The following is a 14,886-nucleotide window of genomic DNA, read 5'->3' on the forward strand; positions in this document are numbered from 1 at the left end:
AGCAGATGAACACAAAACAGTCTCTGGACTGTACATGTAAATGTTCCTGTACGGTGAAGCTCGAATATCCAAGTGATGAAACGAGAAGTAAAACAAGTTCCTGAGTCTAATTCTCTAATTCACAACAAAATAAAAGCACAACCATCCAACACAAAGCAGAGTTCAGAAACAAGACATGTTTAATCATACATGAGCTTCAACGCTAAGCTCAGAGGTTTTGTCCAAATGACAAACAAATATTACAGTCATACATCCATATTAAATATAGAAAAAAGTAACACATATATATTTGAAATATTATTATCTATGATTGCACCTAACTCCAGTGGTTGCTGGTGACATGAGTTACCTCTTCATTGTATGACTGTTTGTTTCTGTTATTAGACTGATCTCTGATTCTTCTCTTTTGTCATTTCAGTGAAAACAACTTCCAAACTTTGACTTTCTTTAGATTTTTCTTTAACTTCCCGCTGAGGTTTAACTTCACAAGAATCAGTGCTATGGTCTTAAATATGTTTTCTTGTATGGACAGTTGGTTATATAATAATTCATTCAACTATTTACGTCCCTCCAGTTTACAGTCTCAGAGAAGAAAAAAATCACAATCACTTTTTCTTGTTTTAATGATAACCCGTCCATTTAGGGGGGAAAAAAAGCCATAATCACCAAAAACATGACTGCACTTAGCTGTGAGAGAAGTAATGAAACAGTAAATGACAGGACATTTTACAACTCAGTTATCACAAAACTCATGAGAGAGAGAGAGAGCAGTTAAAACTACATGCCAACTTAAGGTCAGAAAAACATCCATGGTTTTGTATATGTGGATATTTGGCACATTTTGAGGCCAAATTCCATAAATAAATGACAAGATCGTCTGCAAATCATAAAACACGTCCTGTACTTGAGTTAACACCATCTGATCTGAGAGTCGTCTTCATTATCACAGTGATGGTAGTGCAGTCATTGTCGGGGAACAGGAGCAGAGTTCACTTCAGCTTCAATCTGTTAGGACACTGATAACCGTGAATGAAATGGAGTTACTATAATTACACTGTGCCCGGTTTATAGAGGATCTTCTTGGTAGAATCCACAACATAATGATATGTTAAAAGCACAAAAGAGAGCATTCAGATGAAAGAGACCAAATATTACAGTGTCAAAACGAGTGGTTAGAAGGGAGGCAGCATCCGGACAATCACCACTCCACGTACATCCCCCTGTGTCTCTGACATGACCTTCACAGAAAAGGAAAAACAGCTCACACACCCAAGGTGCTTTTCACCAAATCCTCTGTTATTGCAAAATAATTCACACGCCTCTGTAGCTGCTTCGATATCCAAAATAAATCATTCTTCTTCTTGCCACAGAAAAATAGACTGTATTACATTACCACTGGGAATCAGCTTCATCACAGCATGCTCTTAAGACAGGTCTAGTTTGGTAAAGCAACAAGGGCCCGCTCTGGTTACATGAAGCCTATTGGCAAGGAGCGTGTTCAACCAACTCAGAGGAGCCTGTGCTGGTTTTTAACATATTACCAGTCGCTAGCAAAGGCAGCTAACCTACTGTATCCATCAGTGAGATACATTCTCAGAAACAATGAATATGGAAACATTCCAGGATTAAGTGTTCAGTCCAAATGCTCGGCCGCTGCTGCTGGATCTCTCCCTGCGCTTCATGTGATCTGACCCCAAACTACCTCAGCTCCTCCTGGACATTTGAGGCTAAAATACTGAACTACTGGTCCCGTGTTCCATAGTGCAGAGAGTGTTGGTCCTCCTCAGGGTTAAATCAGCAGCTGCATTGTCTCTCCAGGCCTCAGAGCTCAGACACAGATGGGTCTGGAGCTTCCTTCTCCACTTATTCCCCTCGACTCTCTGCTCTGTTAGTGGCTTATTTCAACAGAGAGTGTCTGTGTTGAAGGAGAGCTGCACCTGCCACACACACACACACACACAAAAAACCAACAATTTTACATATCAAAGTTTATCTAGAAGTACAACTGGGTCTGTGAAAGCAAATGTCATCTATGTCTGGAGAAGTCAATGGCCCTGTTCGAACCAGGTATTTAAATCAGTCCTGCGTGATGTCATCCCAAGTGGCCAGCTCTGAGTACAGGTCTGAACGCACCCAAATGGCTCCTCAATGCGTCCTGAGATCCAATCACACATTTGGAGGTGCAAAGGACTGCCTACGCAGCTGATGTCCTCCGACCTCTACAGTTTATCAATTAATCAAATATTTACACTTTTAAATGTCAGTTTGTTGATTTGCTTGTAGCCACAATATCAAAACTGATACATAATGATTGACACTTTTCTTAAATTGGTCAAATCTTCCTTCATAGCAGTTTAGTTAGACATAGTTTGTCTCTGTATGTTGATCCTGTGAGCCCTGATGACCTCACCAGGGTGTACCCCACCTCTTGCCCATTGTCACCTGGGATTGGCTCCAGCCCTTCAACAACCCTCAAAGGATAAGTGGTATGAATCATGAATGAATAATAAAATAATACATAATCCACTCACCCTTTCCTCTTCAAAGCTGATCAGTCCTTCATCATCGTCGCTCTCCAGCTCCTCCGGCGCCTCGCTGATCAGAGCATTGAGCTCTGTGTTGGCCGGCCGAGACTTCAGCAGGTTTAAGATGTGCTGCAGGGGCGACTGTGCACCACCTGGGGGCAGCACCTCCTGCTGCTCTAAGTTGTCACTCTGCTTCTTTGCAAAGTTGACAAACACCTGGGCAGAGGAAGAAGAGGGTTATTTATTTATTCACTCCATGGTTTCTTGTTGGAGGCTTGCGTGTGGCTGAGCCAGAGCATTCACATAGACTCACATTATCCAGAGTGGTCTGACTGACAGAGTAGTCCTCGATACCCAGCACCTCCACCACCTGCTCCATCTTACTGAAGACTTGAGCCAGAGAGATCCACTCCGACTTCAGCTGGTACTGGACCTTGGTGTGGTGACGCTCCTGCAGACATGACAACAGATGACTTCATATCTGAGACAAAGTGTATATATATATATATATATATACAGGAGGTCCTGGTGGAATACTTCTTCACTTTAGTCTACCTTCAGCACAGCCTCAGGGAAGTTTCTGTTGAAGAATCGAACCACCTCCTTCACGCTGGAGCTGCTCTTGGTCCTCACTGTGATCATGTAACCATCACCAAACCTGGAACATGATCACAAAACGTGACTTTTCCCCCTTACATTTCATTTGGATTTTTGAAGTCACAACAGTAGCAAAGCAGTATCACAGTAGTATCACATAACATATAGCAGAAGCTAGTGTGTGTAAAAGATCACAACAGACAGTTGAGAGAAACAGGAGGACGCTCACATCAAATGATAAAATATATATATATATTATATATACAGTATATACTAAAGGTGGATCTTTATCCTCCTGACCTGTTCTTGAGGTGCTGGATGCTGCCCAGGCATTTAAACCTGCCATTCACCATAATACCCAGTCTGGTGCACAAAGCCTCACACTCCTCCATACTGCAGAGGACAGCATGAAAAAACATATTTAGTAAACTATGCAGAAAAAAGAAGTGAAAATAAGTCACAGCGGTAAAAAAGTATTTGGACAGATGTCCTGCTGCATGTGAGAGCTGAGGTGTCTCACCTGTGTGACGTCAGCACTACTGAGCGTCCGCTCTTGATGATGTCCAGGATTAAATTCCAGAGGAACCTTCGGGCCTTTGGGTCCATCCCAGTTGTGGGCTCATCCTGAAAAACCCACAGAGTACAGTTTGGAAACTTACACGCTGGTGAGAAATAATTACAGTTCCTGTTGCTCCTCTACCAAACATTTCCCAGATTCAAAAAGTAGTAACAATTATTAAGAGGCAATAATGACTAATAACAAGGAGACTAAATTGTAATAATAAGTGGATAACAATGTAATATGATGGCCTCCACAAGTGATAAGCAAATGAAACAAAGTAAATACCATAACACACTAGAAGTCTACATGGGGAGATTCTGTGGTGAGTCAATATATAATGAGAACATTTAAGAGTGGTGAAATTGAGCTAACATGAATTAATCATATAAGGCCTCCATTCCAACCTCTTACCAGGAAGATGAGTGAGGGGTATCCAATCAGAGCAATGGCAGTGGAAAGCTTGCGTTTGTTTCCTCCACTGTAAGTACAGGCAGGCTTGTCTGCGTATTTTGACAGCTCCAACTTTTCTAATGCCCACTGCACCACCTAGAGGGGGTAAAGGGTAATGTCAGTCTGCGATGGAGATTTAACTGATCACAGACAAGAGGGGATGGAGGTAAACAAATTGCATTACTTCATACATTCCTTAAATTGTGGTACTCACTAGCACAGGAAGAGAGTAGTGTGTGTGTGTGTGTGTGTGTGTGTGTGTGTGTGTGTGTGTGTGTGTGTGTGTGTGTGTGTGTGTGTGTGTGTGTGTGTGTGTGTGTGTGTGTGTGTGTGTGAGAGATCTACCCTATCCTGGTCCTTCCAGGGAATGCCACGAAGCCGAGTGTAGAGCTCCAGATGTTCCCTGGCTGTCAGGTCATCAAACAGGGCATCAAACTGTGGACAGTAGCCAACACTCTGCTGCACATGTAACAGGTCCCGCAGGATACTGCACACACACACACACACACACACACACACACACACACACACACACACACACGAAGATGAACAAACATCATTGATTTCTGAACTCCATAAACCAGTCTGATGCATGTTCATGAGTTTATGAGTGAAATTATGTATTTGACTTGATTTTATGCCCCGGTTTTGACTCTGGGTAGCTGGACCTCCTAAAGACAGGTGTCATTATATATTTGTTATTTTTCTAGCTGATGATTGTTAGTTAAATTCTCTAACCCCGGTCTGACGAATCAGTCTTTTCTTTGCACTAAAGGTAAATGGTGATTCTGCTGGCACTGACCTGTTTCCGTTGATGAATGCCTCCCCTCCAGTGGTGCACTCATCTCCCGTCAGCATCTTGAACGTGGTGGTCTTCCCGGCTCCATTCACACCCAGCAGTCCAAAGCACTCTCCAGGCCGGACGCCCAGACACAGCCGGTCCACTGCCAGGATACGACCCATCTTCCTGGATTTATACACCTGAGGGAGATCCATGGAACGTACACATTAAAGGGGACATAGCATGCAAATTCCACTTTGTTACTGCTTCTACAGGTTAATGTGGGTATCTGGCATGTCTACCAACCCAAAAACTCTGGGGAAAAAACACTCGCGCGTTTTGTTATAGTTCCTCTAAGTCAGAAACGTCATGCTTGAGCGACTCGATTGCGCTTCCTGGGTATTGTGTCGTAACAAGGAACTGGAAGTCTCCTACATGGTCTTGGCCCACCCCTACATGGTCTCATCCCCCGTCCCCCACACTCGTTACTTCGGGTTTACACCGGAGGCAGCGAGCTGCGAGGCAGCGCAGCGCCGTTCCCAAGCACGCAGCCGGGCTGTTCACACGGGACGAGCACTTCTCCGCTGGTCAGCCCGCGATTCACTCACATGTGGCATTTGTCTGGATCGTTGGGACTGGGAGGCTGCAGCAGCTGCTCGGGAGCGACCGCTCGCTCTCCCGTGCGTGAGCTGGAATTTGTGTCAGCGCCACGCAGCCAGCAGTGTGGAAGACTTCCGCAGTGTTCAGCGCTACTGTAACCCCCGAACCCCGACATTCAACGGGTACAACAACAAGCGGAGAAAGCAGAATCGCGGGCTGACCTTATATATACAGTCTATGGGGCTGACCAGCGGAGAAATGCTCGTCCCGTGTGAACAGCCAGGCGGCTGCGTGCTTGAGAAGGGCGCTGCGCTGCCCTGCATGGTCTTCCACACTGCCAGCTGTGTGGAAGACTTCCGCAGTGTTCAGCTCTACTGTATGCCGGGTTACAGTAGTTCCGCCGGTACATGGCGCGGTACACCGGCGCGCGCAGCCGCCTGGCTGTTCACGGGACGAGCATTTCTCCGCTGGTCAGCCCCATAGACTGTATATATAAGGTCAGCCCGCGATTCTGCTTTCTCCGCTTGTTGTTGTACCCGTTGAATGTCGGGGTTCGGGGTAAATGATGGTCTTCATAGCCCCCACCCACCTCTCTTTCTCTCTCTGTCTGTCTGCTTGTGTGCTTGTAGTGGATGGGCAGAGGGGGACATTTAATTATGTGATTGGGAAAATTAAAACTCCAGGACAACAAGGGGAATACAAAGTATGGGATGCATATTTGATAATTTATATCATATAAAATATGTAATTTATATCGTTTAAAATCATGGGGGGAGAGGGGGGAGGGGGGAGCTGGCTCATTAGCATTTAAAGGAACAGGCACTCAAAACAGGTCACTCTGTGGAGGGCTGTTTTATACAGGGTAAAAAGGGTGCTGTTTTAAATGATCCTTGTGGTATTTTGACCAAAGTATGTTACAGACATTTCATTAAGACCCCAAGGAACCATATCAACTTGTGGTAAAATGGGCATGCTATGTCCCCTTTAAAGGAGCATACCACTGTTTTACTAAGTTATAACTCCCAAACTACAAACCATGTAGTGTTTATTTTATCGTGTTTATTTAGTCTCAAAATTCGCCAAACTACGCCCACGGGCCCATATGATACATGTGCACAGAACAGTATCCGTGAGCGCAAAACCATACTCACGAGCAAGCATTTCTGCACTGTGTGCACAACTAGGGTTTGGCGAGCACGGGCATTTGGCAGCTTGTGTTGAGCAGGTAGGGAGGAGCGAGTTCACACTCCTCTCAGCCCCGTGCCAGCAGAACCACAGTTGTGCACTTGAGTCTGGTTTCGCATTTGCAGATACTGTTCTGTGCACTTGCACATGCATGGGCGTTGATTTTATGAGTGCAAATTTTGAGAATAATTAAATGCCACCCATGTAAAACAACCATTTTCACTGGGAGGTTAATTTGCTGTACTTGCATAACTGAACACATAATCTGTTGTTGTTTACAAATTGGTATGTAATTTGCAACTTCTATTACAGAACTCTTTTCTAATGAGCTGACTGTTTTGTACCTTCGTCAGGTTCTCAATCTTCAGCATGTCGTTATCGGCATCTCCTCGAAGCACTCTTCGTCTCTCACAGGCCACGTCTACATCATCATCGTCAATAGGCTGACAGCTGACTGGCACCCTCCTGGTCACACACACACACACACACACACACACACACACACACACACACACACACACACACACACACACACACACACACACACACATTACTTCAGTTTTTCTTATCTCCACTGTACCTCTAACCTACATTTATTAAATAATAGAGCAGTATGAGCTGGTTGCACCATCCTCTGGACCTAAAATGTAGCAGGTGACAAAACTAAAACCAGTTTCTCTGTAGTTACAGTGTACTAAAATATTCCTGATTGGATTTACATTAGAGAGGGCTTATTTTAGGTTGTCAGCAATTGTCTAGACTTCCTCATTTTCTATGTTAAATTGATGCCCTGTACCAAAAGTAACACTTAAAGCATCAACTGTGTTATACGGTTAATATATGAAGAAATAGTTTAAACTCAGTCAAATTAAAAGCTGCATGTGTAACAGTGGGAAGTACATGTTAAATAATTATTTTTCTGTCTATATAAACAATTTAAAAAATCACATTAATCATATTACTACACCGATGTTGATGCAGATGGCATATACGTAAGTAGAGACAATAATTTAAGTGAGCAACAAATTGACTTTTCCATGTTGATATAAGTCATTGTTGGTTTCTGTCTCTACAGCCGTCTGTGTGATGGATAACTGATGACTGTACAATGGCAGCTTGAGAGGAAAGGGCTCTATAATTCTGAGGGAGCGCCAGTGAGACCTGATGCCTCACACAGATAACAGAATCACACATCACTCACGGGGGTTTTCTGAGGAAGTTGTACTGGCAGAGGATGGTGATAAGGAAGCCAACAAAGCCTTCAATCGTCATGGCAACGAGACCTCGAGTCACAATGTCCCACTCGAACGGTGACTTCATCTTGTCAAACTGGCCTGAAATCACACATTCCCAGGAACTTATATCTTCTTACATTCATCTCTAAAGATTCTCTCTGAAACTTATAACAGGCAAAACAATACAAGAAGTAACAATGAATGAAAGTATAGTGTTAACACAGCATTGAGCCACACTTTTGCACTGGGTGACATCTTCCTCTACATATGGGTGCACACTCAGCACCTTAATCAACAGTAGTCATATGCAACACCCCCAACATTGGGGTATTGCTCTGTCTTTGTGTTGTGCTTCAGTATATCTGTACTGTGATTACTGCTGTGTAATCTGTACTGTCATGCACATTTTTTGTTAGATTGTTAGAATGATATTATTAATTAAACATGTGGTACAGTGGGAAATCCTGTGTGAGGCTGCTCTGTGATTAATGTACCTATTTTAGCGTAGTATTCGTTGATGTACTCGTTGTAAGCCATCTCCATCAGGCCATGGCCAAGGTTGTAGTTGGGGAAGATGAGAAAACAGGTCTTCAGGTAACTGTTAACTTTTTTCAGATCCTGGACGACAAAATAACAAAGGAATAAATTCAGAAACACCAAAAGGCCACATTAGATGCTTTTACAGTACAGATGAAAACAGATCATTTCACACAATACCCCATTTAGACCTAATGAGAGACATATTTCCCTCAATTAACCCATGTTCTCCTAAATATGTGGAAGAGGTGTCTGACTGTACCATCAAATCATTACTGTAGCTGTAGTTTGAGAATAAACAGGTGAAGTTTGACATTAGGGGTTTAAACCTCAGAATGCGTTTGGCCCACTGCAGGATGTGATGTTATAACATCAGGAGTCAAACTGACCTTGTCATGCTCAAAGAGCTGGAGGAGGAAGGTGGCAACAGTTGCAGTGATGCCTATGAAGAGATTGATGACTATGAGGAACACATAGGCTGTGCTGGGAACCTCGAACCAGAAGGATGCTGGGTACATGATGGGAGTGATGGACCACCTGGAAGGTTAAACAAAATGGTCCAAAGCTTCAGGACATGAAAGGAAGGACGGAGCTGGAGACTTGGTGATGTTTTTCAGGTCAGAGCAAAAACACGAAGATGCAATAAGTTAATTTGCACCTACAGAGTTGTGTGAAGCTGCATCCTGAACAGATGATTTTGTATTCACAGCCAGCCACAGCCAGCACTGCTGCTGTTTTTCTAGGTCACATACTGAACATCAGAATGAAGACAAAGCATGAACTCAGCTCAGTTCATTTTCTACATGAAAAACGTGTCGTGAACGTTCAAAGACCTTTCAGTTTTACTTGTTTGGAACTTTTATCTTTGCCATGTGTGTTTTCACACAATGTAACCACACGTTACTGTGGTGTGTAACCCTCCTCCCTTCAGCATATTACAGCACTATGGACACACGCTGTATTTACAACAAGAGGAATATGACAGCAAGAAGAACTTATGCAACATTTGAGGTAAAATATTACTCTGGAAATTATTCTCAAAATGTAATCAAAGGCTCAATTTACTCATTCTATGATATAATTCTATAATGATAATAAGTTTTCATTTTCCTAGTATTTGCTCGGAGATATCGTTTAATACAAATTCTGCCTAAACACCAATACAATGAAGCTCACTGGAATTTAGCTTGTGCTGCTAATTGCTTTTGAAAAAAACTCTCCCTGTTACAGTGGATAATTCACTGTACACTGTTAGCTGTTTTCAAAGAAGCCATTGTTTCAGTGGAAAGTAGAGGCCTGTTATCTGCCTTTTATACAGTGGATAAAGAAGGGTGGACTGGAAATCTGGGCACCTCTGGTATCCTGTTGACTTTTAATGTCAAATAAAGTAAATAATTATAAACCATTAATACAATATATGAGAAATTAGATCAGAAGCTTCAGACAGTCTACAATGCCTCATAAGTGAAAGGTAAAAAAAAAAAATAGCACGAGTGTGTGTGCACGTTTGTGTGTGTGTGTGGGTGTGCGTGTGTCTCACCCATAGAGTAGAAAGAGGGAGAGGACTGCAGGGAAGTTAGTCGGCGAGGTGTAGGCTGGCAGGTCGAACACAAACAGAATGATAACGCAGCATGTGGCAGGTACCAGGTAATTCAGCTGAGGAGACACAGGGAAAAGAACATGTTCAGACCTGGAGAGACGGCGATATTTACAGTATGACTGAAGAAGACTGAATAGTTCACCCATACATCCACAACCCTCTATTAGTAGCTGCAGTGCAACACATGTCCTCACCATGTCCCATATGTAGTTAGCCAGCCAGTAGATGACAGGGTCACAGCCACTGACAAACTGCAGGTGTTTGGCCTTTGTGGATTTCTCTGCGACCAGGAAAACCACAAAGCTGGCTGGCACAAAAGACATGGCCACAATGATGAAGATAGCGATCACCACATCAGTCCCCTGCAGCCTGGATATACAGAGGAGTGGAGAGGAGAGGGAATTAGAGATAAGTTCAACTATCCTGGAAATTGTCTAAAATCCAGAGACACCTGGTGGTGTTCCTGCATATCAATCATTAACTGTGGCTATTAGCATCATTAATATTAGCACTAGTAATAAAGGTCAAAACTATAAGAATAAGCCCTCAAGTCCCTCTTTATATTATTTCTTATTATTTTTTAATACTAGTGCTGCTGAGCAACTTACAAGTAGTCCAAAGACAGGCTGGCACTGGTTCGATTCATTGGGTGGTTTGTCAGGGTGATACCTGCAAAACACATTAAACACACAACACATAAACACTAAACACATCACAACAACCTCATTTGTGTAGATGGTAATATCAGCTTCAGTTAACTTCACTGTTTGTATGATTATCGGACTGGTATGTGATTACCATAGGCAGATGGGTTGCCCTTGGATGCCGGTAGGTTGGCGCGTAGGATGGCGTTGTTGAGGACGTTCAGATACGTGGGCATGCTGTGGTAACCTTTGTTGTTGTAAAGAACCTGAACACAGGACGTCGCTCTGTCAGCCACCATTTCTACTGTGTTTGTGAACGTCTCGTCGCACTCGGAGAGCGCCAACTTACCTGAGCTGATCTGCGGACTGCTATCTTGCGAACCATTGGAGGTATCTTCACCCCAAAGGATGCTGGGATTGATTTCTGGATGTTCCCCACTGTTAAACCACCATATCTATCGAGAGGAAAGTCAGTGAACTAAATAAATAATAAATATAAGTAGAGACTAGAGCAAGCGATTCAACTTCAATGTCACTCAGTAGAGTCCATACCTACGCCAAGGCCCAAATTAAATTCACTAGATCCAGATTTTTATTTGTATCTGGACCAAAATGCGCACACTCAGAAACATCAATGAATTACTCTGAGAAATCAACAAAAATCTTGAAAAATCTCTCAATGTTAAAGAAAGTGAAAAATTATCCATTATCAAATATTTCCTGATCTACATTTGCAATATTAACAGTATCTATTATGCAGGATGCTGAACTCTCTACACAGTCAGTGCAACAGCAGTTAAATCACATTTACTGCATTTATGTATAATTTTGTCTGACAATACTTAATTCACAATAATGAGCAAACAAATCTTTTTGATGTTGTCCATAATATCAATATAATTTAAAACTTCACAGTGTGGGTTTGAAAACGTTCTGATGTAAACCATGTCTTTCCATATAGCTGGAAAGGTTTACCAAGTAGTGTCTGTAAGTGGAGACAGTTAAGTTTGGTTGCTCCTCTCACTAGAAGTGGTTGTCCAGCTAAGGACACAATCACTGAGGTAAAGAATTTCAGAGTGACAGCTAAAAGTAAGTACGTACTTTCAAACTCTTCAAGTTCTCAGTATTTCATTTCAAATGGTTCTTACTGAATGAAATGTTCCCATAGCAGTTCTACCTGTGCAGGCGCAGTCTGTCCGACGTGAAGAGCAGATACTCAGAGACGTTGCGGCCTGTGATGTCCACCAGGATGTCCCCTGTCACCACCTTCATGAGGGGGGGCCGTCCTCCCACCCCACTGGGGCAAGAGAAGCCTGTGCCCTGCATGGAGCAGGTGCAACGCACTGGTTCATGGATGGATAATGGGAGGGTGGGAGGGGATGTCACAGGCTCTGAGAAAACAATAGAGAGGGGTATTATTCCAATGGGTCTGCACATAATGTACCCTCCCCTAAATGGAATGCAGCCATCATTAATGTTATTTAATACATCTGTGCTTTTCTTGTTATAAATGGTAAATGGTTTGTATTTATTTAGCACCTTTACAACATTCTAGTCTTGATGGCCACCGTAAAGGCTTTACAATACAGTTTTGCCATTCCCCCATTCATACATACATTCATACAGTGCATCTATGTGCAGCACTGTCTCTGTCACACAGCACTCACACACTGCCTGCACAGTCGTCAGGGGCAATTTAGGGTTCAGTATCTTGCCCAACAACACTTCACCATGCTGAATGGGGGAGATGGGGATCGAACTGTCGACTTTCTGGTTAGTGGACGACTGGCTCTACCTTCTACTGTGTTATGGGTAATACAACAGTGTAGACCGGAAAAAATACAAGCAGATCTTGCTGTAAAAAACAATCCAAACACATTCTTCAATTTAAAATACGCTGAACGTGAAAGGGAATAATTGAAATAGTTAAGCACTTAATTAGGAACACCACATTAAAACTGAATAGTTCCTCCCTTCGCCATCAGACAGACTTGGTTCTTGGTGGCAAGGATTCAAATCTGAGTTTCTCTGAACTCGCTGTCATGATCATGAAACCAGTTTGAGACTTTTACTTTGTGACACAGAGCATCCTCCTGCAGGTAGTAGCCATTAGAAGATGGTGAACTGGGGCCATACAGGGATGAACATGGTCAGGAACAATACAAGACTGTTACATTCGAACCATGACTGATAGGTGTTAATGCCCAAAGTGTGTCAAGAAAACATTCCCCGCACCATTTAGCCTCAATAATGCATCCTTTAAGACTGACACCACATAATTTGAAATCAGCATTATACTTCTACTGTATCTGTGAATGCATCACGGTCCATTGAGGTCTCTGTATTGTAAATTATGTCATCAGAAAGTCTATTTGTTTTGTCCTCAAAGCTCCTACACTACAAGGGCACCAACTCCTCTTAGCAGACTCCAAGTGGACTTGGAATTATAGTAAGAACAACTACATGTCCATTACTATGCAGCTGTGTGTAGTATAATTAAGGCTTAATTGGAGAGTATACAGCTAGTTAAAACATGTACCCTTGCATACTTGTGGGTGTGTTAAGTTAATACCACAATCCCCAGCAGCCGGGGCTGAGGTGAGGTGTCCACTGCAGCCTCAGACTTCTGTTCTTGGCTGACAGAAATGGAACCTGACCTGATCTCTGCTGTTGTAGATCATCCACCTCATGGTTGGAGGTGTTCTCAAAAACTTCTCTGCTCATCACAGTTGTAAAGAGTGATTATTTGAGTGACTGTAGCTTTTCTGTCAGCTCCGTCCAGTCTGACCTTTCCCCTCTAACCCCTCTCTTCATCACAGAACTGCTGTTTACTCCATTCTGAGTAAAAAGTACCTTTCTTCTTGAATATCCCAGGAGACCAGCAGTTTTCCAAAGACTCAAGCTATTAACCTAATATTTAAGAGGGTCACATGATTAGATAGACTCACCATGGACCGTGGTTGGAGGGGCAACGGTGAAGTTCCACAGTCCGTCCTCGAAGCGAGGGTCTGGGTCATCTGAAGGTGCCGGGGAAGGAGGAGGGGGTACAAAGTTGGAGAGCGGGACCCCCTGCGTGAAGGAGTCCAGACACATGGAGTCAAAGTAGCGGGCGGCCAGGGTCTTGGAGTTGTTGGCGCTGGGGTTGAGGGTCTGGGCCAGTTGGTCCAGGGTGCTGTTAAAGGGGGTTTTGAGGACGCAGGTAGCTCCCACGCCCGAGGGCAGATGGAGGGTGTTGATGATCTTCTGTGGACTGGCGTCTGGAAACAGCTTACTCCTGATGGGAAGACAAAGATGCTACTCTCAGATTGTAGTAAACATAGTGTTCTTTATAAATAATACATATACCACACTCACATTACTGCATGCATTGCACATTGTTAAAGTCTGAATGTAGCAGTGAATGTAACAGTTTATCAGATGCATCATGAACATGATTATTCCCAACATGTGTCACTCTAGGCTACCTCTAGAGGGCACACCAGGGAACTCAGACTGTACAGACCTGCTGGATTTTCCTGACGTAAACAGTACAACTGGTGATTTTGCACATCGACTTCTAAAACTGTGCTGATCTGTCACCAACTATTTTGTTGGTGGTTGTGAAGTTGCGCTCTTAGTTTTTAATTTGTCTTCAAAACCTTCTACCATTAACTAATTAATATAATGAAAGCAATCAAAGACACTGTGTTGGATAGAAATCAAACAGTAAAGCTGTCTTCTCACCTGTACTGGGGTCTGTCTTCATTGGCATGGGGAATAAAGTTGCCTCTTGGTTGGGTATAGTTATGATACTGAGATGGGGACAAGATCAGTGGAGGCAGATCTCCTGTAAAACAAGACAAATGAAATGTGCATCCACCAGTTAGTGTTGAAAGGTTTAAGCAGCCTATTCTCCTACTTGTTTGACACAGAATTCATCTTTTTGTTTAATATGATACATTCATTATTCAGCACATCTACGTCTGCTTACTGAACCATGTCAGTTATTTAAAAATACTTTTTTCATAATTCTGCAGTAGCAAATTGCCAATTTCCACAGATTCAGAACTCAATAATATCAGTAATGGATGTGATATATGCAATAAAGCACCATTAAAAAGGCTTGTTCATGATGATGTATTTCTAATTTTTATACTTAACTACATCTTTCTGATTGTAATTTTTTCATTT

The 14,886-nt window shown here is 42.9% G+C and overlaps 1 protein-coding gene across 3 annotated transcripts in view; it reads right to left on the reverse strand.

Annotated features, from left to right (window-relative positions):
* Window positions 1–156: 156 nt before the first annotated feature.
* The window catches only part of abca2 (ATP-binding cassette, sub-family A (ABC1), member 2), a 72,051-nt gene continuing 57,321 nt past the window's right edge, over window positions 157–14,886 (reverse strand). For 2 of the 3 annotated variants that reach the window (XM_047341276.1, XM_047341275.1), the window contains 21 exons: window positions 14,440–14,542; window positions 13,665–13,990; window positions 11,894–12,107; window positions 11,066–11,171; window positions 10,871–10,982; window positions 10,681–10,741; window positions 10,267–10,441; window positions 10,013–10,128; window positions 8,862–9,009; window positions 8,430–8,553; window positions 7,902–8,034; window positions 7,045–7,165; window positions 4,937–5,115; window positions 4,480–4,621; window positions 4,096–4,230; window positions 3,643–3,746; window positions 3,423–3,515; window positions 3,081–3,183; window positions 2,839–2,976; window positions 2,532–2,741; window positions 157–1,937 (listed from right to left, as the gene is read on the reverse strand). In XM_047341276.1, coding sequence (XP_047197232.1) covers window positions 1,902–1,937; window positions 2,532–2,741; window positions 2,839–2,976; window positions 3,081–3,183; window positions 3,423–3,515; window positions 3,643–3,746; window positions 4,096–4,230; window positions 4,480–4,621; window positions 4,937–5,115; window positions 7,045–7,165; window positions 7,902–8,034; window positions 8,430–8,553; window positions 8,862–9,009; window positions 10,013–10,128; window positions 10,267–10,441; window positions 10,681–10,741; window positions 10,871–10,982; window positions 11,066–11,171; window positions 11,894–12,107; window positions 13,665–13,990; window positions 14,440–14,542 — 2,879 coding nt within the window. In that variant the 3' untranslated portion in view covers window positions 157–1,901. The remainder of the gene's footprint in view (window positions 1,938–2,531; window positions 2,742–2,838; window positions 2,977–3,080; window positions 3,184–3,422; window positions 3,516–3,642; window positions 3,747–4,095; window positions 4,231–4,479; window positions 4,622–4,936; window positions 5,116–7,044; window positions 7,166–7,901; window positions 8,035–8,429; window positions 8,554–8,861; window positions 9,010–10,012; window positions 10,129–10,266; window positions 10,442–10,680; window positions 10,742–10,870; window positions 10,983–11,065; window positions 11,172–11,893; window positions 12,108–13,664; window positions 13,991–14,439; window positions 14,543–14,886) is intronic. The other variant, XM_047341277.1, reaches the window with a different exon arrangement.

The sequence above is a fragment of the Hippoglossus stenolepis genome, chromosome 9 (genome assembly GCF_022539355.2).
Source record: "Hippoglossus stenolepis isolate QCI-W04-F060 chromosome 9, HSTE1.2, whole genome shotgun sequence".
In the NCBI taxonomy this organism is placed as follows: Eukaryota; Metazoa; Chordata; class Actinopteri; order Pleuronectiformes; family Pleuronectidae; genus Hippoglossus; species Hippoglossus stenolepis.